Below are 26672 nucleotides of genomic sequence, written 5' to 3'. Positions count from 1 at the left end.
GTGGGCCTGGTCACTTGTACAGCAGACCTGTTAAGGTCAGCAGATTTCCTTCCCTAAAGGAATTAGTGAACCCAGATGGTATTTTACTGCGGATTCTGGAAATCTGAAACAAAAACAGAAAATGCTGGGCAAACTCAGCAGGTCTGACAGCATTTGTGGGGAGAGAAACAGAGTTGACATTTTGAGTCCATATGACTCTGAAGAAGGGTGTTACAGACTTGAAACATCAACACTGTTTCTATCTCTACAGATGCTGTCAGACCTGCTGAGTTTTTCGAATATTTTCTGTTTTGGGTTTTTATAACAATCAGCAATGGTTTCACTGTTATCAATAGACTTATTGAATTCAAGTTCCACCATCTGCCATAATGGGACTTGAACCCAGTTCACCAGAAAACTACCCTGGGTCTCTAGAATACCAGGCCAGTAACAATACCACTATGCCACCACCTCCCCCACACTCTATGGGAATAGGCTGTGTAAAGTTGCTGAAGACATTTTTGAGTACCAGAAAGTGTTCAGTCCCATTACTACTGGGGTTGATGACTTTAAAATCCATTGTTGAGGATCTCCAGAAGCCTAGTGTCAGCTAGGGGTCCCATGTTGGAGCGAAGCCACTTCCCTGCTTTGGCCAAAACATACCTCTCACAGTTCCAACAGTAGTCCTCAAAATCAACAGCCATCCCAGACCAGTAACCCTGCTCTGAAGAAGAGTGATATGGATTTGAAATGTTAACTCTTTTTCTCTCTCCACAAATGCTGTCGGGCCTGCTGAGTTTTTCCAGCATTATCTGTTTTTATTTTAGTAATACTGTTCTCTGGTGGGGAACAGCGCTGTTGTATTTTCTGCCTGATTACGAACCACCATCAACACTTGACACTGGAGACTGCCGGGAAGAATGAGTTGCTTCACCTCTCTCACCTCTCATGAACCAGCCGATAGAGAACTCCATCCTCCTCCCTGATCCTCTTCCAGCACCTTAACAGTTTCTGTGCCTGTCTGGAGTCCTCCCCCAGGTGATGAGTTGATGGATGTTGGGCTTTCCAGTAGTGGTGAAGTTTCCTGATGTCTGCATCGACCAGCTGAAGCTCCTGAAGTCCTCTTTTGAGATGGAATGGCAAAGGTGAAACCACATGTGGTTCCACCTCTCTGGACCTGGTTTAGATCTCATAAGCCCATTGGTGACACTCTGCTGAGTCCTAGCCTGGATGTCATAAGGAATTAGGGTTATAATACTGCCTTTGGCTTGAGGCACAGGCATTGCATCATCTATAACCTCTGCTAACCGGGCAGGGGTGAGTTCACTCCCATGGTCAGTTTTCCAACTAAGGACATCAGCATTCATATTACTTTTTATTTGACCTGTACCTGATCTGGAATCAGAACAGATCAAGTTCAGTGGCTCATCCAGTTTCTGTTGCTCCAAGTTTGGCGGACGTTTGAAAGTAGCTGAAAGTGTTGTCTGTAAACTCTTCAAAGTCTGCACCAATCAGATTGTCTCTGAACTTCTGGAAAAATGCCCACCTCAAAACAAGCAATCCAAGCTTCATGCTGGGATAATTCTGCACATTCCTATCATGTGGCTTGAAGCTCCAACTGATAGAAGTGATAACCACTCTTTCCCGCCTGTGAAGCTGCAATAGCACAGCTCCTAGGCCAAGGAACCTGGCATCGGTTTCCAGTATGAAAAAGAGATGAAAATCTGGGTAGCCAAGGAAAGGTGATGAGATGCACTTGTGCTTGACAGTGCAAAAGGAGTCTTCAGATGCTGGGTTCCATCTCCCTGTGATGGTTCATGAAGTATCATGCCTCATGTGTCCTTACCCCATCCCCACTCCCTTGTCATTCTCAGCTTTCCTCAGCAAGTTGTGGAGCATGGCGGCCAACTGTGCATTGCCTTGCACAAACCTCCTATAGTATACAGCGAGACCAAGAAACCAGCACAATTCCCTCCCGTCTTAGGCTGGAGCCATTCCCGTGCAGCTCGGATTTTCTCATCGTCAGGCATGATGCCTTCTCTCGTGACGAGGTGCCCAAGATACTGTATATTTATCCGGAAAAGTTGGCACTTCTCTGGTTTGACTTTCAAGTTAAGCTTCTACAAGCGAGCTAAGACAGTGTCTAGTCTTTTGAGGGTCTCTTCATGTGTTGAGCCAAAGACATGTATATCGTCCAGATACACTAAAAGGGACTGGAAATGAAGGCTGCTAAAAGCCGTATTTATCATATACACAAAGGTGACCGGGGCATTACAAAACCAAATTGTCATTATGTGTATTCATAGGGTCCTCTGGTGCCTCTTCAGAATGTCATCTTTTCAATGTCTTCTTCAGCAATGAGTAGCTGGTTATAACAATGGACCAACTCAAAACTGTAGAAATACTTTGCACCTTTGGGGACTTATAATGCTCCCTGAATCCTAGGTTGAGGGTAAACATCCTTATGAGTCTGTACATTGAGTGTCCAGTAATCAACACAGATTTTCATCTTTCTTTCTCACTAGGACTATGGGAGAGGCGTACGGACTTGACAACTCCCAATGACACCTCATTCCAAAGACTTCTGCAGGTACTTTCTGTCTTCCTTCCAGTGATGCGGTGGGATACAGTGGTGAGGAATCTTTACAGGGGGTTCAGCTGCCATCGCAATCCTGTGTCTCACCAGGTCACAATACCCAATGTCATCATCATCCTTACTGAAAGTTGCCCCATACTTGGTAAGAGTAGAAAAGAGCTGTCTCTAGTGGGTCTCTGCCAATACGTCAATATCCATCTTTGAAATGAGGTTAGAGGTATCTTCCTCAGTCGATCCATTCTCCACAACACTGGTGGGATTAAGGACACATCTTGGTTGGAGGTAAACATTTTTGTCGCTGAAATTGGCGATCTATATGGGTACCCTATCCCTTGCTCCCACAGTGACAAAGGCAGTTCCCAGAGTTGCACCAAGTGGTAGCTCCACTACATGCAAAATGTGATGCTCTAGCAAGGCCTGCTGGCCACCAATTGGGGACAGCTGGTATGAGCCTTCAAGAACAGTGATGGTATGGGTGGGTAAATGAATAGCCCGATTCCTTGCTACTCAAATAGTTCTAAGGTTCAGTGTAGGCTGATACACCTGGAATGTACAGAGCAAGGCTGAGGACTCTTGAACCCCTCCAGCCAACTTCGTAACCTGCTGCTCCTACTGGTCACCATACATGCATTCCACAGACAACCAGATGTCTTTTAACTTGTTCGACCCTAACACCACAAGTATTCTCAACTTCCGCACCTCCACTAGAGTATCCACTGGATCATGGAACACCAGAAATCCCAGGTTATGAAAAGTGTGATGGAGGACTGATAGGGAGAGCTCGATGTAGACCAGATAAGGGATGCCTGACCCTTGCAAAGTGGAGACTTGGAGGAGGGAAGAGATGTCGATCAGCTCACACCCTTCAGTAAGATGCTCTCGTAAAAGCTGGTGAGTAATGGTTGATGCCTCCGCTCTGGTGTCAATTAGGCATGATGCTTCCACTGTACCAAATCTCACTGTGCAGCAAGTCCCTATCGCTTTACAACTAGTTTAACATCTATTGGGAAGGGGATTGGATGGGGTCTCTGTGCCTGACATCCGTGGTGGCTGTGGTTGTTGAGGGCAGTCTCGTTTGAAGTGTCCAGCCTCATTGTAATTTAGCACCATTTTGGATTATCCCTTGGGTGGGTTCAGCTATTAGTTTGCTGTGGAGATAGGACAGCAAGGCCTGGATTTGTGCTAATTGTGCAGCAATCAGCTCGCTTGCCTCCTCAGCCTGAGGGCAACGTCCCTGTCCCCACTGACAGTCACCTCCCTGATAGTGGCCTCTTTCCCCAGGATCTGATTATGGGGTCCTACATGTCAAAGGAGGACAATTGGGAATTGTCACTATTAAGCCTTCTCAACTCCATCCAGATGGTTCCATCCTTCACCACTTCAGTTAGTTGGTCCTTTAGCTGAGCGTCCATAGACGATTTGAGGGATTGATCCAGGAGGAAGATGTGGTAGAACAACTTCACCAGCTCCAGGGATACAGAGACGCCAGGTCCTCTTACTCATTTTGGTTCTATTCATAAAACTTCTGTAGTGGCTCTGGCAGGCTACTGCTATTCCCCAAAACCCGTGCCAGCACCTCAAAGATCCTCTAGGGGCATCTTTGGACATCTGTACCTTTTCTTAGTGTTGCCCAATGGGCTTTCCCACACAGGTGCTTCATCACAAACGCCACCTGCTCGCTCTCATTGAGACCCCTAAACACCATGACCAATTGCACGTCCTTGATCCAGTCATCAACTGTTGGCTTGTTGGGTGTCTCTAGTCATCCATTGAATCTGTCCAGCTTCTTACCCATTGACAGGTAGAATATCTGACCAGGGCTACCATATCGTTCCTTTGCAGCATTAAGGGAATTCACGTGGGGAATGTCTGTCTGTTTTTGGCCTGAAGGCTTGGTTTCCTCTGCTGACGCTTGAGCCCCCAAAGATACTGGAGCAGCTTCTGCCACCCTCATGGACATCGCCTGTTTCAACTCTTCCACCACCTGCTCTATCACAGAAAAATAAAGTTTCCTTTTGCCAGTTTGACAGGCATCAAAACTGTATAATCTCTAAAGGGTAAGTGTAACTTTAAGGAACAAATATTTACAGAGAATATTCACTGCCAATGCTCCAGATCTCAGGCCTATTCAGGGCCTTGGCTCCTCAATGCGGTGACTCAACAGGCTGGTTCTGCTGCTCTAGCTCCTGGCTGTTGTCTTTCTCTTTCTCCTTCTCCATAAGGCTTCTGCTGCCTCCGTCGTCTTCAGCCCATGCTCCTGGCTGAGACCTTGCCTCCAGATTTCTTCAGGATTTCTGGTTCTTTCCTGAAAGGAGCTCCCCAGGCTAACTGAAGCCCCTTCCCAGCATCCTCCTGGGCTGACGACCTCTGCTGGTGAGAACCTAGTGCCCCGCAGTGGGCGGGGCCTGGCCTCTAGCCCCATTCCAAAGTTGGAAACTGGAATTCAGGATGCCGAGGGTGCACTCACCTCTCCCACTGCATATGCAGTATCTTTCTCCCCCCACTTCAGGAGTTTTGACCTACTGCCCTGGAATCTTCACCCTAAACAACTTTATGTCTTTACTTAAATCTCCTACTTTTAGAATCGTCTTCTTTGACCAAGCTTTCGATCACTTTTAATATCTCCTTCTTTGGTTCAGTTTTTTTTATTGTACCTCTACAGCTTTGTAATTATTTCTACATTTAAGGTGCTATGTTATGAACGTTATTGTTGCTGCTATTTTTCAACTTTAGCAACCACTATTAGCCTCAATATATCCACACCAAGTACAGCATTGACCAGAAGTACAGTAAAGATCTCTTCCCTCTACATTCCCAATGATGTTCCCTACCTCAGATATAGAAAATAGCCCTGCTAGTTGCTACAGTATGAATCTTGCCACTTTCACAACAATTAAATCCTCTCTGAATTTTTGATCAGTTGTGTCTAGTTTTGGCCCGTGGCCCACATTCATTTGGAATTATGTTGAGATTACTCAAATTTAACTGGCGTATTGTGTTTTTGGCCAGTAGGGTGCAGACTTTCATATGCTCATGAGACTGGATTTGCAGACTGTTTACCATTGCATTACACAACCCTCTAAAGATTTCTTTAAGCAAATTTAGGTTTTAAAATTACTGCCTAAACTCTTTTGCAGCAAACTGGTGCTTACTTAGACAAATCAACCTCACCTAGAACCATAGAACCATAGAATACTACAGCACAGAAAACAGGCCATTCGGCCCTTCTTGTCTGTGCCAAAATATTATTCCGCTAGTCCCATTGAACTGCACCTAGTCCATACCCTCCAGACCTCTCCCATCCATGTACCTATCTAATTTATTCTTAAAACTTAAGCGTGAGCCTGCATTTACCACGTCAGATGATAGCTCGTTCCACAATCTCACCACTCTCTGAGTGAAGAAGTTCCCCCTAATGTTCCCCCTAAACCTTTCCCCTTTCATCCAAAAGCCATGTCCTCTCGTATTTATTTCTCCTAATCTAAGTGGAAAGAGCCTACTCAAATTTACTCTGTCTATACCACTCATAATTTTGCAAACTTCTATCATATCTCCCCTCATTCTTCTATGCTCCAAGGAATAAAGTCCTAACCTTTTTAATCTTTCCCTGTAACTCAACTCCTTAAGACCCGGCAACATCCTAGTAAATCTTCTCTGCCCTCGCTCAATCTTACTGATATCCTTCCTGTAGTTAGGTGACCAGAACTGCACACAATACTCCAAAGTTGGCCTCGCCAATGTCTTATACAACCTCACCATAACATCTCAACTCCTATACACAATACTTTGATTTATGAAAGCCAGTATGCCAAAAGCTTTCTTTACAACTTTGTCTACCTGTGATGCCACTTTCAGGGAACTATGTATCTGAACTCCCAGATCCCTTTGTTCCTCCGTACTCCTCAGTGCCCTACCATTTACTGTGTATGTCATACCTTGGTTTGACCTTCCAAAATGTAACACCTCACACTTTTCTGCATTAAATTCCATCTGCCATTTTCTGGTCCATTTCTCCAGTTGGTCCAGATCTCTTTTTCGCTTTTTATCATATTCAACTCCTCTTTCTCCATGGAGTATATCTACTTGGCTCTATTTGTCTCATGTGCGTCAAAGGTATTCCCCATTTATCAAATCAATTGGACAACTACCCTGTGTATGAAATAGTTTGTCTCGTTACGTGGGTAGACAGGATGATGGAATGGGTGAACACATGGCAGATAAAATTGAGTACAGAGAAGTGTGAAATGATACATTTTGGTAGGAAGAACAAAGGCAGACAATATAAAACAAAGGGTACAAGTCTAAAAGGGGGTGCAGGAACAAAGGTTCATGAGGGTACATGTGCACAAGTCACAAGGTGGCAGGACTGGTTGAAAAATTTGTTAAAAAGGCAGATGGGATCCTGGGCTTTCTATTTACAGGCATAACCTTTATAAAACACTGGTTTGGATTCAGTTGGAGTATTGTATCCAATTCGAGGCACCGCACTTTAGAAAGGCTTTAGAGAGGGTGCAGAAAATATTTACAAGAATAGTTACAGAGGGATTTCAGCTGTGTGGATAGATTGGAGAAGCAGGAACTATTCTCCCTAAGGAAAAGAAGGTTGAGAGGAGATTTGATAGAAGTGTTCAAAATCATGAGGGGTTTGGACAGAGGGGATGGGGAGAAACCGTTCCTATTGTTGGAACAGTTGAGAACCAAAGGACACAGATTGAAGGTGAATGGAGAAAAAAACCAAAGGCAATATGAGAAAAAACTTCTTCATGCAGCGAGTGGTTAGGATCTGGAATGCACTGTCTGAGTGTGGTGGAGGCAGATTCAGTTGTGACTTTCAAATGAGAATTGGATAGTTAAATGATGTGAAAAAATTGGCAGGGCTATAGGGTAATGGCAGAGGAGTGGGACTAGATGTGTTGCTCTTGCAGAGAGCCAGAGCAGACAAGATAGTCCTCCTTCTGCATGGTGACCATTCCATTATTCTCCTTTTTGATCCATTTATCAGATTATAGAATTTATCTAGATCATCTTTTTCAGCTCATCTATAATTAAAAGAACTTCTCTCAGGTGACCTTGAATGATATTCGAGCTAAGGATGCAGGAAAAAAGTCTAACTAATGGTATATGTTGTAAGACTCTCCACTCTAACAACATTTGTCTTATGATGTTTCTTGGTCTTTCTCCCCTCCTGTAATCTGGAGATTTAAAAACCTAAAATTGGTACCACTAAACCAGAAATTCTTGGTTTATCCCAGCACCTTTCTCATGCTTCTAGGGTTGACGGTATTACAATTAATAGACAATGTATTGTTAGTCTTATTTTCTGCTGTTTCTGGCCCTGAAGGCATATGCATGGATTGAATTTTTGAACTATTCTGTAACATAAAAACCATCACACTTAGTTTCTCTGTATTTGGCTAGGCAAGAACATTAATCACCATCAATCATTACTTTTACAGTAAAAGCATTGAAGGTGTTATACATGATATATTTAGCTTGGAGAATTTAATTAAGTGATAATAAAAAGAACTGCATGGAGAGACATAGGACATTTGCAATTTAAAAGCCAACATTACTATTGTGAAAAATAAAGTGCATTCCACAGAATGAATGAAAAAACAATCATTGGCTTTCATCCAGTACGAATAGGATTGAGACCAGTCACCATTATAAGTTTTAGAATGACTGTGCAAATTTTTATTGGCAGGTTCTCTTTCTGTGAATTACACCCAGTTCTGATCTGTACTCACCTCAAATACAATCAAACGCAAAATGTCAAAGCTATTTGATGAAAATGAACTCCCCTTTCTCTCTTCTACTTCATATTGGCAATGTAAATATCAATAAAATTTAATTTTGTATTTTTGCAAAAGGTACCAAAATAAAGGTTTGTGAACATATTCAAGTGAGTGAAATCTTGATCAGCTATGCTTCAGTGAACGTCATGCAGTTACCATGGGCACTGCCATTTGACGAGGTGATTGCATATCCACCTTACTTAAATAAATCATTCACTTCAGAAACTTTTTCCTACCAGGATCCAGTTTCAATAGTGAGTAAGACATGTACTTCTCATACTGAACTGACGCAGAAAGGGTTTTATGTTTGACCTGTTCTTCGAGTTTGAATTTTAATCAAGGGTGTAATTATAGCTTTTATACAACAATGCTGCGGTTATTTGCTCCTCTATTTTTGCTCCTGGTTGCTGTCACATCCAGTATAGGCACGGCAATCACAAAAAGGCCACCTCAAACACTGTCAAGAGGTATGTGATATTTACTTAACAGATTTTGTGATTTAATATTGCTTTTCTTGAATTTCTCCCAACTTGGTATTGAAAGTTACATCAAAGAAGACTGGACTTTGCATAATTGCAAAAGCAACCTGCTGTGACAGAAAGAATCTGAGTTTGCATGGATCGAATATAAGGGCCACGTTTTAGCCTCCTCTCACCAACTCCTGACTGAAGCCAATGGGAATGACATGGAGGTCAGCTGGCGGAAGCTGGAAATCATGCAGCTGCGGACGCCACTGGGGACCTATAGGGAAACAGCATCCAGAAAAGTCAGTGAGGAGGGAGGGATCTTGGACAATCATGGCTAGCGGGTGAGGCGCGAAGTGGGGTGTGGGTGGAAATCCTGTTCCTCATGGCCCACAAGGAACTTTACAAGAATTGTTTTAAATTAAAGCTTTGCTGGGCTTCTTCTGACTCTATCCTGCTTGCAGCTATCTTTTGCTGCTAACTCCAAGATTGTGCATGATGCAAGCATTTGATGGTTAAAATTGCATCACAGTGTGAATTACATCATCAGACCTTCACACTCCAAATGTTGCTAGATGGCATCTAAGCTCCCAAGAACCAGGAAAGTAAAATCACAGTGTAGAGCCACAACAACTGGTGCTTGATTACCATTTTAAACTCTTGCCAATGCTATTCCTACCAAGCAGGCAAGGTTGCGATCGTATAACTTGATTCCATAAAAACTGCTGTCAGCACACTGCCTGAGAAATCGTGACTTTTTCTCAAGGCTGATTTAATTATAAGCATGACTGAAGCACATACAATTTTTCCTCCAACAACAGCGAGAAAAAGCTATTAAACAGATAGTGCTCAGTTTTGTCTTTGAATGATCTTGAATGTAGGAAGTGAACACTTGCATAGTTGACAGAAATCTTCATTCATAAATTTAAAAAAAAACTTGTGAGAAATCTTTGGGAGTTTTTTTTTAAAGATTTTGCAGTGTTTTACTGACCATGTTTATTTAAAATATATTATTGTCTTCATCTATTAACAGCTCCACCACTCAAAGACCACTTGTATCCTAATTATTAGTTAGAACAAAGCAAATCTATTTTTATTTCTTCTTAATGCTGAAATTTCAAGTTATATTTGTGTTGGATCCAATGCCCTGGTTTGGGGCTAAAGGATCTGGGTTGCAAGCTTGTTTCAGGGTGACTGTGTTGGTACCAAGACAGAGAAGATCTATAGACTGTTCTTAGAAGAAACAAATTCTATTTATTTACAAAAGGAACTCAGCAGCTACACCTGTGTGTTACAACTCAAAACTCCGTCTTTACTCTTCAGACTCTAACTCAAGACTACTGACTACAGAGTTTGCCCATGCTACTCTGCTATTGGGTACCGAGATCATGTGATCTTACATTACAACATTTGTCTTAAAGGTATATTGCACATCAGATTACTACATTCCTCTCCTCTTTACTCAGAAATATGTTTTACATTTTCTTTCAAAATATCAAATTATTCACACAGATCAATAATTTACAAAGTTAGCCTTTCTGGGGGTTTCCTTATGCACATAGAACGTCTCTCAGCTCTACAACTTCTGATGTTTTATCCGACACCTCCCTCACTGTAGTCATCTGAGCATCTCGTTCTTCAATAGGTCCTGCAAATCTGTTGCTTTGACTCTTTCATGTACAGTCAGCCCTTCAGACATGTCCATACTTAGCTGAGTTCTTTCAACAGAAGATGTTGATTCAGTCATGATCACTGGTGGAATCATTTCTGGGTATTTTGTTTGTCCTCTTTTTATATGATCCACATGTCTCTGTATGACTCAAACTTCCACTTTCATGTGGTAGGAAAGAGGTCCTGTTACTGCACTTATTTCACCAAACAACCATGTTGGCCCTTCTCTAAAATTCTTCACAAATACTTTCTCTCCTACATTAAACATCCTGTCCCAACTGTGACAGTCATGTCCAATTTTCTGACTTCACCGACTCCCTTCCCCTTTTCCTTCCCAGGTTTGGCATAATTAGGCTCAATATCGATCGGAGACAGCACTCCATCAACAATTCCACAGGTGTGACACATGTTATCATATGAGGGGTGGTTCTATAATGGAAAAGAAAGCGTGCTGATTTAGTAGCTAAAGAATTGCCAGATAATTTCTTCATTCCAGATTTGAACTTCTGAACTGCTCTCTTGGCCAGTCCATTTAAAGAAGGGTGGTATGGTGAAGCTTTCACAAGAGTAATACCGTTGAGGCTAATAACTAGGTGAAATTCAGCACTCGTAAATACTGTTCCATTGTCTGATACAACTACTTCAGGTAATCAATTGATTGTGAAACTTTGTCGTAGCTTGTCAATTGTAGCAGATGTCGGCGACTTCACTTTATATATGTCCATCCATTTTGAGTGAACATCGACAATAAGTAGAAACATTGTTCCCATAAAAGGTCCCACATAGTCGATGTGCACTTGCACCCATGGCCTTCCTGGCCACCCCAGGGGTGTAATGGGACTGTTGCAGGTAATTTTTGTATTTTCTGACACTGTATACAACTTGTCAGTAAGTTTTCTATTTCTCCATCCATCCCAAGTCACCATAAATAGCTGTGTGCTATTGTCTTCATTCTGGAAATTCTGGGATGTACACTATAAGGTTCAGATAACAATGGCTTTAATTCTTTTGGAGGAACAATCACTCATGCACCCCATAATAAGATACCTTCCTGACTGGTTATTTTGTAAGTTCTCTGGAAATAAGGTTTCATTTCATCAGATTCTTGTTCTTGGGACCAACCATGATCTCGCACTTTGGATAAGACTGGGTCTCGATTTGTCCAATCTTTAATCTGTCCAGCACATATAGGTGATGAATCCAGGAAGTTCAATAACAAAATTAATTCTTGAGGAATTGGAACATCTTCATCTTTTACTTACATGGGCAAATGACTGAGTGCATCTGCGTTTGCAATTTGACTTCTAGGTCTATGAGTAAAAGTATACTCATATGCTGCCAAGATCATTTGTGCTTCTGTGTCTTCTTTCAATGGGCATTCTTCTTTCTGACACTGACTTTATTCTCGGCCTTCTTTTCAACTTCCATATTGGCCAGACTAATCTCAGATGTAAGCTTTACTTGAATGAACTCAGTGGTTGAGTTTTCCAGAATTTCATCATTTGTCTGCTTCTCAGAAAATTCTGCAGCTTTTGCCTCCAAAGCCTTTTTAGTTTCACGTAGTTGATTTTTCAGCTCTTCCATCTCTTTTTTGCATTGGTGTACTGCCTCCTGGGAAATTAAGCATTGTCAAGCCTTCTCTGCCAGCTCATCCTTCATTTTACTTAGAAAAATGCAAAACCCTTATATTTCTCTTCATACTTTTCCAGAGATACATACTTAGACAGGGGGAAACTGGAAGTCTGTGAAGGTCTTTTGGCAGATTTTCACTTTTCTTTTGGAATCTCTGTGCCAAATCAAAGTTGATTTCCCTCAGCCAGTTTCATCCGAGTATGCTTGGTCCTTTGCCTGCTACCACCATCAAGAGTAATCTCACTGTTTGATCTCTACAGTGTACTGTGAATTTACAGATGCTCTTGACTTGTATGCCTTCTCCCATGTAAGTTTTCAATTTGGCATCAGTTCCTTCCAAATTTAGTTTACATTTCCCATGATTCAGATTTAAAAGTATGCTCACCTATCACTGTAGTGGCTGCTCCAGAATCCACCTCCATTCTGAAAGGCCTCTCATTCACTCTCATGGTTACATAGATCGTTTCTGTTTATCTTATCTTTAAATTATATAACGAATAAATATCTGAACATATTACTTCAGGCTTTTCAACACTATTAATCTCATTGGGTTTTTGCTTTTGTCTGAAAGTCTGCCTGAATCTATCTTTACAATGTCTCATGTGGTGTCCATTTCAATGACAGAAAATAAAATTCAATCTTTTTAAACTGTGATTCATAACAAGGTTGTCTGACTCCACCTCAGTTACCATTATGCCATGTTTTTTTCTGCAAAGTTATCTCTTTTAATTTGTCTGCTAGTGGTGATTGCTTCCTGCTTCTGATTAAAGCTTTGTACATTCGCACTCTTTTTGGTTTAGGCTCCCTGCCCAACATGAGGACGGCGCCATTTTGTGCTCCCTGTATGGTTTTTGAGTCTCACACTGCACCTTCCATTGCCAGAGCGATTTCCAATGCCTTCTGAAAATCTAAATTTGTTTCAGACAGAATCTCTTCTAAATTGCATCTTCATTTATTCCGCACACCAAACGATCTCTAAGCATGTCATTGATAGATGTACCAAACTTGCAATATTCAATTAATTGTTTCAGACTTGCCACATAGCAAGCAATTGTTTCCCCCGTGGCTTGAGTTAAATTTGAACCATTGCATAGTCACCAACCGCTTGGGCTGGTAATGATTCTTTATGAGGTTCACTACGTCATCAAAACTTTTCAAACCTGGAGTACTAGATACTGACAAATTTCAAAATAATCCATATGTCTTATTCCCACATGTGGGTAAGAGGATCGCGCACATTTTTTCTCCCACGCAATGTCATTCACCTGGAAGGAGAATTCAACACAATGAGACCAGTCATCTGAGGTTGGATCGAAAGGCTCAACTCTTCCAAACTGCGGCATGTTCTGAGGGGACTGCTTCAACAATCAGGAAGGAAACTTTTCTTTTACTTATAACCACCGTGCGAAGTACAGCCTGATTTCAGTTCTTCTGATTTCTTTCATTTTTTCTTGTTTTTCACCTCATCCTTTCATGTCTTTTCTTGGTTTTTACTGTCATCGCCAGTTTGTTGGATCCAGTGCCCTGATATGTTGGGGCTAAAGGATCCGGGTTGCACACTTGTTTCAGGGTGACTGTGTTGGTACAGAGACAGAGAAGATCTGTAGACGGTTCTTAGAAGAAACAAATTCTGTTATATACAAAAGGAACTCAGCAGCTACACTTGCATGCTTAGAACTCAAAACTCTGTCTTTACTCTTCAGACTCTAACTTAATACTACTGACTACAGACATAGCCCATGCTACTCTGCTGTTGGGTACCGAGATCATGTGATCTTACATTACAACATTTGTCGTAAAGTTATATTACACATCAGATTACTACAACTTGCTTATAGTTCAGTCCATTGTATATATTGATGGATTCTAAAGGTAATTTTGAGCTGATAAAGTAATAAGAGTGACAACAATGCACTCTGCACTCGCACTCCTGACTGACTGCCCTTTAGGTTGTGTTCAACATACCTTCTTTGTAAACAAGTGTAACAAAGCAATACAGTTTCTACAAGATGCACGGTTTTATTTCATATTAATTGATAAAGTCGCTGTGAGAGGAGCTGTGGAGCTCCCAAGAAAATGTTTGCAATAGAAGCAGAAGGACAGGAAGCCATGCTGGGGTGCCAGAGAAAGCTTGGCCCATGGCAATGTATTTTTGTTACCATGGCCATATCATCTGGGTAAAACCACTAAAACAAATAGATCAGATTCGCCTACAGATGCAACCTCTCTAAATCCTCACATGACGCTTCCCAAAATTTCATTGTGTCTTAAATAATTTTCCTGTCAAAATAACTGTGTGGCTATTACTATCTGCCTCATCATTGAAACCCTTCCTAGCAGCACTGTGGGTGTACCTAGACCACATGGACTGCAGAGGTTCAAGAAGGCAGCTCATCACCACCTTCTCAAGGGCAATTAGGGATGCACAATAAATGCTGGCCCAGCCAGCGACACCCACATCCCATGAACAATTTTTTTTTAAATTGCATTAAGTTGCAAACAAAAGGGAAGGGAGGAACTTAAAACTATCACTACACTGGAGATAAACTACTAGGAAAAGTAAAGGGACTAAAAGCTGATAAGTCCCTGGAGCTGCTGGCCTGCATCCTAGGGTCTTTAAAAAAGTGGCTGCAGAGATAGTGGATGCATTGGTTACAATCTTCCAAAATTCCCTAGATTCTGGAAAGGTCTCAGCAGATTGGAAAACTGCAAATGTAATGCCACTATTCAAAAAATGAGTCAGAAAGCAAGAAAAATAGGCCAGTTAGCCTGACATCTGTCATCAGTAAAATGCTGGAATACATTGTTAAGGAAATGACATTTATAAAATTATAATACAATCAAGCAGAGTCAGCATGGTTTTATGAAGGGGAAATCGAGTTTGACAAATTTATTTGAGTTTTTTGAGGATGTAACAACCAGGGCGGATAAAACAGAGCCAGGAAACGTAATGTATTTGGATTTCCAAAAGGCATTCAATAGGGTGCCACATAAAAGGTTACTGCGTAAGGTAATATATCAGCATGGATAGAGGATTGACTATTGAACAGGAAACAGAGAGTCAGGATAAATGCATCATTTTCAAGTTGGCAAATAACAACTTGTGGAGTGCCACAGTCAGCGCTGGGGCCTCAACTATTTACAGTCTACGTAAATGACTTATATGAAGGGACCAAATGTAATTTAACCAAATTTGCTGATGATACAAAGATAGGTAGGAAAGCAAGTTGTGAGGAGGACACAAGGAACCCGCAAACAGATATAGATAGGTTAAGTGTATGGGGAAAAATTTGGCAGATGGAGTATAAATGTGAAGAAAATAAATGTGGAGTATAAACGATGGGAAATGTGAGGCTGTCCACTTTGGCAGAAAGAATAAGAAAGCAGAATATTACTTAAATGGAGAGACTGTGGAATGCTGTAATACAGGTGGATCTGTGTGCCTTGGTACATGAATCACTGGAAGTTAGCACGCAGGTACATAGGGTAGAATCTTCGGCTCAGCGAGGGGGGCGGGGTACACTTGCCAAGGCGTAAAATGACGCACAGTCACGTCAGGCGTGCATCCCAACGTCACTGCGCGTCATTTAGATTTTCAGTTCAGCGGGCGCGCAGCCAAGTCAGCTGCGCACCCGCCAAACTGTCAAAGGCCTATTAAGGCCATTTAAAAAGCCAGTAAAGCAGTTAGCTGAGCTGCCCGTCCAACCTTAAGGTTGTCGGGCAGGCGAAGAGCCCAAGCAGTCTTCGCATTTTTCACGGAATCTCATCCACAGGTGGGATAAGGTTTCATGAACGTTTTTAAAGTGTTTGAAAAATTTTTAATAAAATTAATGGACATGACCCAGCTCATGTGAGACTTTCATATGAGGGTAGATGATCTTAAATTAGTTTTTTACCTTTATTCAATGTTTTATAAGTGAAAGTAATGTCCCTGAGGCACAGAGGTGCCTCAGGGAGATTTCTGCACTCTTTTGCGTGCATGGGCAAGAGTGCACTCCCTGAATCAGGCAACCCCCGCCCGCACAGGGATTGCTCAGCACTTCCAGGCGTGCGTCACGCTGGGCAGGTCTTAATTGGCCCGCCCAAGTAATATGGCGGCGCCCAGCTGCTCAACTGCGCTCCTGCCTGCGCCCACCCCCGCACAACCTCCCCGACAGGGAGAAAATTCTCCCCATAAAGTAATTAGGAAGACAAATGGAATTTTAGCATTTATTGCAAGGGGCATGGATATAAAAGTAGTGAAGTCTTGTTACAACTGTAGGTGACATTGGTGAGACTGCACCTAGAGCACTGTGTACAGTTTTGGTTTCCTTATCTATGGAGTGATATATTGCATTGGAAACCGTTCATAGAAAGCTCACTAGATTGATTCCTGGAATGATGGGATTGCCTTATGGGTTAAGGTGGAACGGGTTGTGCCTGTACTCATTGGAATTTAGAAGAATGAGATCTGATTGAAACATATAAGATTCTGAGGGCACTTAACAGGGTGGATGCTGAGAGGATGTTTCCCCTCATGGGGGAATCTAGAACTAGGGGGCACAATTTAAAAATAAGGGGTCTCCCATTTAAGACAGCGATAATGAGGATTTCTTTTACCAGAGTTTACTTAGTCTTTGGAATTCTTCCACAAGCGACAGTGGGAATTAGACAGATTTTTGATCCATAGAGAGTCAAGGGTTATGGGTAGAAAGCAGGAAAGTGGAGTTATCGCTATAATCAGTTCAGCCTGATTGAATGGTGGAGCAGGCTCAAAGGGCCAAATGCCCTATTCCTGCTCCTAATTCTTATGGTCTTTGCTCTTAAGAGGTTGAATTAATTTTACTGTTCTGAAATTAATTTTTTATTATTAAATAAATTTCTGAAAGTACATATTCATATGATGGTCCTTTGCAATTAACTGGAACATAGTAGATTATTAAACATTTGCCTAATATTGTTATGTGCATTTTTGTTTTAGGTTGGGGGGATGATATAACATGGGTTCAATCCTATGAAGAAGGACTTAACAAAGCAAAAAAAAGGTAAGAAAATCTGTCAGTTTTAATATTTTGCATTGAAGTAAAGCACTGAAGGACTGAAAATTAACAAATGCTACAGGAGCTAGAATAAATCTGGCTAGAAATTTGAATTTGGTAAGGGATGGTGTTTCATAGTTCTCTTTGGAAGCTGCAGGAAAAAAAACCAAACTTTTGTTCAGAGATGCAGCAGGATTTTTCAGTCGACGTGTGGGGGCGGGCCTGACACGCTGACGCATAAAATGACACACGACGATGTCTGGAGCGCACTCCGACGTCATCACGCAATCCCGCGATATTTCGTTCGGCGGGTGTGCGCCGGAGTCAGCTGCACGCTTGCCGATATGTAACCAGCTTATTAAGATCATTAAGAAAGTCATTAAGATAATTGTTAATGCTGCCCCTCCAACCTTAAGGTTGGTGGGCAAGCGAAAAGGCCAAGCGACCTTCACATTTTTTAAGAAACCCCAACCACAAGTGGGATGATATTTCCTAAAGCTTTTATTAAATAAGTAAATAAAAAATTCCTAAATATAAAAACATGTCCCATCTCATGTGACACAGTGCTATGGCTCGCGCATTACACTGGGCAGGCCTTAATTTGCCCACCCACATAAAATGGTGGCATGGTGCCACTAGCGGGCAGCGATCGGCTCTGCGACTGCCCCCGCCCACTCCTGCCGAGCCCGCCCGCCAATTCAGGCCATGAAGTAGCATTGAAAGCCTTGAGCATGATTGAATTGGTTGGTTAAATTATTTAATGCAACTATCCAACCACTAAAGTACTGCAGAGATGTACCTTCCATGTCAGCTCTCTGCAAGACAGCATTGGGTTTTATAACAAGAGTTAGAAAGTTAACTTAATTTAGACTTCTATCCTTTTTTCATGATCACAGAATAAGCCAGAATTGTATCTTAACGCTTTGGCCTGGATTTTTCTATGTGGTGAATTTAGCACTATTTGGACGTACTTTCCACTGGTAACTAATTTCTCCAGATTCAACCCAATTTTCTTCAGTGAAACTTTGAGGGAAATTTTAAGGATGGGTTTGGGTCAGGAGGGAGGTGTTAAAAATTATGAATCCTGACCCTGAGATTCTGGTGTCCAACCCACACATTTTATATTTAATAATGAAGGTAGGCAGCCAATCCACTCCCAGGAGACAGGTTGGTAGTTTAAATTTCATGAGGCTGGCAGCCTCATATTTACCATTTAAACTTTAACCTTTGCAAACCTGGCAGCTGAAGGAAGGTGAACTACTGGATCCTACTGACCACCCATCTCCCAACCCCCAAGGCCTCCCATCTGTCCTCGAGGCTTCTGATTCTACCCCTCCCACCCAAGAGGCCTCTGACCCCTCAGAACTTTGCTCCTCCCTACCCCCATTCCTTTCCTCGACCATGATTGGAGCTGTGCCAACCCTGTAGATTGGAGTTTTCCCCTGGGATCTGACTATATCCCACTCCAGGTCGGGGCTTGGACCTACCTTGTCCCGTGGCCTCTTCTCCAGCATTTCTGTTTGACCTCCAGGAGGGAAACTCCTCAATGACTCGACACACACGCTATTGAGTTAAACCTGCACACAATGTGGGGCAACCCTAACTTCAGGTTTCCCAGGTGTAAACAGACCAAGGCCCCACCCTCAGCTGTTCATGGTGGTCTCCTGATGTATTCAGCCTTCTGTAGGCAAAGGTCCTCTAGAGAGAAGGTGGAGGAGTAAACTCCATTTCTGCTGCAGCAGGTGAAAGGGTCAAGTCAGCCATTTTGGGACTGTAGCAATGTGACTCACCACACATTCTTCCGCTGGAGCTTTATCAGATTTAATGATTCTTCAACTGAGATGTTGTTTGTAATCCAGTAAAGTAAAATCCAGCTTTTAGGTCCGACAAAAGTTAAAGGCATGATTCTGCCACTGAAAGTCAATGAGTGCACCCTTATTAAAAAAGGGCTTCTGAAATCTGTGCTGCATTCGATTTGATAGCGAGCTGTGATTCTGACAAGCTCAAGTCAATACCATCAAGTCCCTGCTCACCAACCAACTCAGAAACCAAACGTTAACTTGACGTATAATTGATCTTGCCTGCAGATTGTTCCTGGTTCCTTAATTGTATTTTGGTATGGAGAGGCTCTGATTCTCCAGGAAACAGACCCTAATGTTTTCTTGGCAAAGGTATCTTTGTCTGTTGGTGGTCACTGAATAACAGGAATTATGCCTCCCTCAATCACTGCAAACAGCCAAACTCCATCCCCAGCTCATCATCATTTACATGTGGCAGAGAAAGGATGCTGCTTGCCAGAAAAACCACCCACGGCACCAGATGTATGGTGGGGTGCAGGAAGGAAATTCATTGAAGCACTTCTATTCAGCAGTCAATTCAGCAGTAGGCACATAGACCATGCTTTAAATATGATAATTCTCTGAATACCTCTTCTGATTTATGCATTATTTGTTGTTTTAGCAACAAGCCATTAATGATCATCCATCACTTGCAAGACTGCAGGCACTGCCTTGGTAAATGATCTATTCCATGTAATTCTTTCAGCTTCATAGTCAGAGATATTGTTTAGTTTCATTTTCAACACACACATAATGGAAATGTTATATTTCTTTTAAATCTTTAGATTAACTCTCAGAGTAAGTTATTTATTTCATGACTACAAATATTTGTCATATGCATCGTAGATTTATTTGACTTGTTATGGCTACAGGATTATTCGGAATTTGATTAAGGGTGAGTGACATAACTCCACTTTCACCCACTTTCACCCCTACCTCAGCTCATCTTTTGCTGAAACATTCATCCACGTCTTTATCACCTCCAGACTCAACTTTACCAATGACATGGAAACCTCAGATTCTCCAAATCTCTGCTAATAGCTGCAGAGTTATCATGGTGAATAGAGGGCAAAAGGCAAAGCAGTTTGGTGCTTGAGAATATGCTTGAAACTAACTTCAGGGAGCGTTCTTTCAGGGGGTGATGCAGAAAGAAGAAAGTAAGTTAATCTAAGTGGTGGGAAATATAAGGAAGTGGCCAGCAGTTGCTTTGTCTGCGATAGAGGCCTTGGAAGTAAAGAGGCAATGAGAGACTGTGAAATCAATGGAATGGCCATGAATGGTGGCAAAGAGGTTTTTGTGGGAGGAGGGTTTGGAGGTTGCACTTACTAGTGCAAGATCCAATTATCTAACTTCATAACATTAGTCAGAGGTTTCTCATTGTTTTCATTGCCTTTTCTTGAGACCAACATATTACTTAACTGTAATCCCCATTAATGGATACTCACTACAGTTGTATAGGAGGGATTCAAGAGATATGGAACTGTTCATGTACTGCTAGAAAATTACTAGATCCCATGGCATTGGAGGTCAAAGGTCAATATTTATCCCTCATCCATGACAAGCAAAACTTTTTGCCTGCTTTTCTGGTTGTGTGATTCTAGTGTGCCCACATTGGCTGCCGTGTTTGCCATATGAACACTTCAATTACATTTCAACAGTAAAGCATTTTGGAACATCCTTCGGAAAGACACTCTATCCATGCAAATTTTTTATTCTTATTACTATAATACCCACAACATGTAATACTTCCAATCTTTTTCAGCACTGAAGAAAGCTTTTGCTGAAAATGAAGAAATCCAGGCTATGGCTGACAAAGATTTCATCATGTTAAATCTAATCGTAAGCATTATTCTGTTTACTGACAATAAGGGAAAATTTTACAAACTTGCCCTTCAGACTTGCAGTTTTGCTCACACGGAATGCATGTTCAAAATTTGTACTTCTGATAACGTTCTGCCGATTAAAATTAATGGTTGTAAATTGAGGGTAGTGTACCAACACACTCAATATCAGTCCTGCATCAAGAGAGTACTTGGGAATCGGAAACTGGAAGTTCACATGCCCTATTTCTGCGTTCAGATCGAGGTGGGTAAAACACCCATCTCATTTCAATGATTCCAGCATAGGAACGTATGCCTCAAGTGCTGGTCTTCTCTTCACAATGATGCCGGTGTGATTTGCTCACAGTAGATCTAGGGCTGCAACTTGTCAATGGCTGCCCCTGTTAAGGATGGCAACTTGCCCCCAAGAGCTACATCCAATTAGGAACAGTGGCCACTGCAGGCACACTACCTGCAGGAGATGGGCGCAGTGATGGAATTGCACCCTCACAAACTGGTAAGTTAGGTCTGCGGATGCTGGAGTCAGTCAGGCAGGCTCCACCAATGTCGGGGGCCAGGGGGGGAGGGGGGGGTGGGGGGGGGGGGGAGGCGGTTGGTGGTGGCCGCTGAGGGCAGATGTGGTGTTGCATGTGGGTGGCCATTGCTGCTGGGATGCCTTTGGTGAGCCAAAGAGTGCTTAAAAAGGAGACACCTCCCATAGCCTGCCAGGAGACCACCAGGGGTCACTGGATGTTCTTCCCATGCGAGGCCACGGTAATTGCTGTTAAAATGCCAAGGCCACAGGAAGAAGCCCGTAATTGGTCACTTAAGAGGCTGAATTGGCCTCTGGGCAGGCAGGCCATCTGCTACTTTCCCCATTGTTACATGGTGAAACATGATGACATGGTGAAAAGATGATGATGGGCACTCCACCCCTCACCTTCCTTCACCACTGGGACCTCCCTTCCAACCCATCCCCAATATTTGGCCTCGGCAAAGTTCTTTACCGATCACGTAGTGTGCTCTTTCTTACAGACAGGGCTGCCTCTTAAAGGCAAGTTGGAAAAAGAGTTTGATAAATGGAAAACCCTGAAAGATAAACACCAGGGCAAACAGAAGATTCAGACTTAGGCAGTTGGACAGGAGAGAGGGCATAATCCCATAGGAACCTTTCTCAACTGCCAGCTCAGCTGCAGCCTGCAATTTGATATGACAAGAAATTTTCATGGGCGCATTCCCCCTCCCATCCTCCCTGTCCTCCTACCCCACACCCTTTTCCTTTTCTGTTTCCTCCTTTCAGACATCCAACAGCTGCTACTTGTCCAACCACAACAGCCCCAGAGGGGGAGAGAGAGCAGCAGCTCAAGAGGCCCCATCATTCGATCTGACATTCATAGCCACCAGCCCAGATACTGGCACTGCACGTACGTTCGAGGGTGGTATTGAGTTGGATCTCTAAGTCCTGAATCACTGGGCACAAGTGGGCTGCAGCCAATCCCGGGGTAAAGGATAGTTGATTTGCCAGCTCACTGGATGGCAAGGTCACAGACAAGTTCTGCCACAGCGGACTCAGATGAGGACTTGATAGGGATGGCATACAGGAACACACTGAAGGACAGGCACATTGAGATGCTGGGTGCATTGGCTGGCCTACCAGACAGCCACCAGTCACTGCCAAGAATCATTGAGGAATCCTGCTCCAATGTGCCAGAGGGCATCACACAAAAGCTCCAAGTAGTGAAAGAGAGATAGAGGAGCAAATTTGCAGGGAAATCACAGTTGACAATGCCAGCATGCAACTGAGCTAAATTCCCCATCTGTGCTGTTAGCTGAATTCAGTTGAAGCAATATTTTGAACACTGTGAATAGAGTTCTGGATTAGAGAAAGGTGAGCCAACTTGGGTTCATGTCACTGATTGCTACTAGATTGATATTTTCAGAAAATAACATTTTGGGGTACAATATTTGAAATATGACATGTGGTAAGTATAGCATGCTTGAGCGGAAAAGATTGCCATTGATCTATTGTTCCCAAAGCTTTCCACTGGGTCCTCTCTCAATTTGTTGTAGATTAATTGATTGAGATCGATTGCTATGATTAGTCAACAACTACATGATCATTTTATCATGTGACTACCAACATGATAGAAAGCAGACAAGATGCTCCTTGAACTGGCATTATCTCGCAATAGTGTCGTGTGGCACCACCACCGTGCTAAATGGGATAGATTTCAAATGGATCTAGCAACTCAAGATTGGGGATCCATGAGGCACTGTGAGCCATCAGCAACAGAATTGTATTCAACTACAATCTGTAAGCTCATGGCCTGGCATAGCCCCCACTTTACCATTACCATCAAGCTAGGAGCTCAACGCTGGTTCAATGAAAGGTGCAGGAGGGCATGCCAGAAGCAGCACCAGGCATACCTAAAAATTAGGTATCAACCTAGTGAAGATACAACACAGGACTACTTGTGTGCCAAACAGCATAAGAAGCAAGCGATGACAGAGCTAAGCGGTTCCACAACCAACATATCAGATCTGAGCTCTGAAGACTTGCCACATCCAGTCTTGAATGGTGGTGGACAATTAAATAACTCACTGAAGGAGGAGGCTCCACAAATATCCCCATCTCCAATGATAGAGGAGCCCAGCACCTCAGTGCAAGAGAGAAGGCTGAAGCATTTGCAACAATCTTCAGCCAGAAGCTGCAAGTGGATAATCCATCTCGGCTTCCTCCTGAGGTCCCCCAGCATCACAGATGCCAGTATTTGGCCAATTTGATTCAGTCTACTTGATATCAAGAAGAGGCCGAAGACACTTGAGACAGCAAAAGGCTATTGGCCCTGACAACATTGTGGCTGTAATATTGAAGAGCTGTGCTCCAGAATTAGCTGCATTCCCAAGCTGTTTTAGTATAGTTTCAACAATGGCATTTAGTCAACGATGTGAAATATTGCTCAGGGAAGGATGGCCTGTCCACAATAACCAAGACAAATCTAATTTGGCCAGTTACTTCCCCATCAGTCTACTCTCCATCGTCAGCAAAGTGGTGGAGGGTGTCCTTGACAGTGCTATCAAGTGGCACTTGCTCAGCACATCTATAGGCATATAAAAAGTCAAAGGATGGTAAAAGAAGGATTAGGGGCAATTAGGGACCAAAAGGGGATTTACACATGGTGGCAGTGGGCATGACTTTGCATCTGTCTTTACCAAGGAAGAAGATGCTACCCAGGCCGTGGTGAAAGATGAGTAATTCAGACAATAGAAGGGCTTAAAATTAATAAGGAGGAGGTACTGGACAGGCTATCTGTACTTAAAGTTAATAAGACTCCAAGATTACAGATGCTAGTTCGATTCACACCACGTGATATCGAGAAACACCTGATGGCAGTGGATACAGCAAAGGCTATGGGCCCTGACAACCTTCTGCCAATGGTACTGAAGACTTGAGATCCAGAACTAGCTGTGCCCCTAGCCAAGTTGTTCCAGTACAGCTACAATACTGACATCTACCTGACAATGTGGAAAATTGCCCAGGTATGTCCAGTCCACAAAAGCAGGACAAAACCAATTAAGCCAATTACCATCCCACCTGTGTACACTCAGCCATCAGCAAAGTGATGAGAGGTGTCTTCAACAGTCCTATCAAATGGCATTATTCAGCAATAACCTGCTCACTGATGCTCAGTTTGGGTTTCGCCAGGTCTACCCAGCTCCTTACCACGTTATTGCCTTGGTCCAAAGATGGACAAAAGTGCTGAACTCAAGAGGCAGGGTGAGATTGACTACCCTTGACATCAAGGTGGCATTTGAACAAGTGTTGCATCAAGGAGCCCTAGCAAAACTGCAGTTAATGGGAATCAGGGGGAAACGCTCCACTGCTTGGAGCCATTCCTAGTACAAAGTAAGATGGTTGTGGTTGTTGGAGGTCAATCATCTCAGTTCCAGGGCAGCATTGCAGGAGTTCCTCAGGGTAGTGCCCTAGGCCCAACCATCTTCAGCTGCTTCATCAATGGCTTCCTTCCATCATAAGGTCAGAAGTGGAGAGGTTCACTGAAGATTGTGCAATGTTTGTGACCATTTGTGACTCCTCAGATACTGTAGTAGTCCATGCCCATAAGCAGCAACATAAATATGGTGCTACCAGTGCAGGTCAGCAGCTGAGAATTCTGCAGCAATTAACTCACCTCCTGACTCCCCAAAGCCTGTCCACCATCTACAAGGTACAAGTCAGGAGTGTGATGGAATACTCTCCACTTGCCTGGATGAGTGCAGCTCCCACAACACCCAAGAAACTTGAACCATCCAGGACAAAGAAGCCAACTTTATTCGCCATCCACTAACTTCGACACTGACTCCCTCCACCACCAATGCAGAGGCAGCAGTGTGTACCATCTACAAGATGCACTGCAGGAACTCACCAAGGCTGCTTTGACAGCACCTTCCAAACCTGCGACCTCTACCACCTAGAAGGTCAAGGGCAGCACACGCATGGGAACACCACTACCTAGAAGATCTCCCGCACCCCCCTCACCCCCCCCCCCCCCCCCCCCCCCCCTCCCCCCCCCCTGCCCCCACCCCCCAAAGTTACTTGCCATCCTGACTTGGAAGTATATCACCGTTCCTTCACTGTCGCTGGGTCAAAATCCTGGAACTCCGTACCTACACCACATGGACTGCAGTAATTCAAAAAGGCAGCTTACCAGCACCTTCTCAAGGGGCAATCAGGGATGGGCAATAAATGCTGGCCTAGCCAGCAACACCCACATCTCATGGAAGAATTTAAAAAAAGGACCATATGAGATGCATCCAAGGATACTGAGGGAAATGAGAGTGGAAATTGTGGAAGTGCTGGCCATAATTTTTCAGTCTTCCTTAGACTCAGGGGTGGTGTCAGAGGACTGGAGAATTGCAGACATTCAACCTTGTTCAAAAAAGCTATAAAGATAAGCTCAGCCACCACAGGCCAGTCAGTTTAACTTTGGTGATGAGGAAATTTCAAGAAACAATAATTAGGGACAAAATTAATAATCATACAGAAATATCCAGGTTAATTCAGGAAAATCAGCATGGATTTCTTATGGGAGAAATTATGTTTGACTAACTTGCTGGAGTTTTTTGAGGAGTTAACAGAGATGGTTGATGAGGGTAATGCTGTGATGAGGTGATGATGTGGTGTACATGAAATTCTAAAAGGCAATTGATACAGTGCCACACAACAGACCTGGGCAAAATTATAGCTTATTAGGAACATGGATACAAAATTAGCTGAGTGACAGGAAACAACAAGTAGTGGTTAATGGACGTTTTTTGGGCTGGAAGAAAGTTTGTAGAGGGGTTCTTCAGGAGTCAGTGTTAGGACTCTTGCTTTTCCTGATATACATTAATGACTGAGACCACGATGTACAGGACACAATTTCAAAATCGGTGAATGATACAAAACTTTGAAGCATTGTGAACTGTGAGGAGGACAACAGAATTTCAAAAGGACATTGACAAATAGGTGGAATGGGTGGAAAGGTGAAAATACAGAGAAATGTGAAATGATTCATTTTGGTAGGAAAAAGATGGAGAGACAATATAAAGGGGGTTGCAAGAGGTATTTGGGCGTATATGTGCATACGTCAGTGATGGTGGCAGGACACTTGAGAGAGCAGTTAATAAAGCAAACGGTATCCTAGGTTTTATTAATAGGGGCACAGAGTATAAGAGCAAGGAGGTTATGTTGAACTTATATAAGACACTAGAAGTGCATCAGCTGGAGTATTGTGCCCAGATCTGGGTGTCACACTTTGGGAAAGATGTGAAGGCATTGGAGAGGGTGCAGAAAAGATTGACAAGAATGGTTCTAGGGAT

General features: G+C 42.9%; 1 protein-coding gene across 1 annotated transcript in view; it reads left to right on the top strand.

Annotated features, from left to right (window-relative positions):
• The first annotated feature begins 8578 nt into the window (after positions 1 to 8578).
• Positions 8579 to 26672, top strand: part of LOC121276329 (anterior gradient protein 3-like) — a 30470-nt gene continuing 12376 nt past the window's right edge. The window contains exons 1-4 of the mRNA XM_041184604.1: positions 8579 to 8837; positions 17098 to 17161; positions 19616 to 19668; positions 20756 to 20832. Coding sequence (XP_041040538.1) covers positions 8738 to 8837; positions 17098 to 17161; positions 19616 to 19668; positions 20756 to 20832 — 294 coding nt within the window. The 5' untranslated portion in view covers positions 8579 to 8737. The remainder of the gene's footprint in view (positions 8838 to 17097; positions 17162 to 19615; positions 19669 to 20755; positions 20833 to 26672) is intronic.

The sequence above is a fragment of the Carcharodon carcharias genome, chromosome 3 (genome assembly GCF_017639515.1).
Source record: "Carcharodon carcharias isolate sCarCar2 chromosome 3, sCarCar2.pri, whole genome shotgun sequence".
Taxonomy (NCBI): Eukaryota; Metazoa; Chordata; class Chondrichthyes; order Lamniformes; family Lamnidae; genus Carcharodon; species Carcharodon carcharias.
Note: the sequence above shows the minus strand (reverse complement) of the source record. Positions and strands in the feature narration are given on the sequence as shown.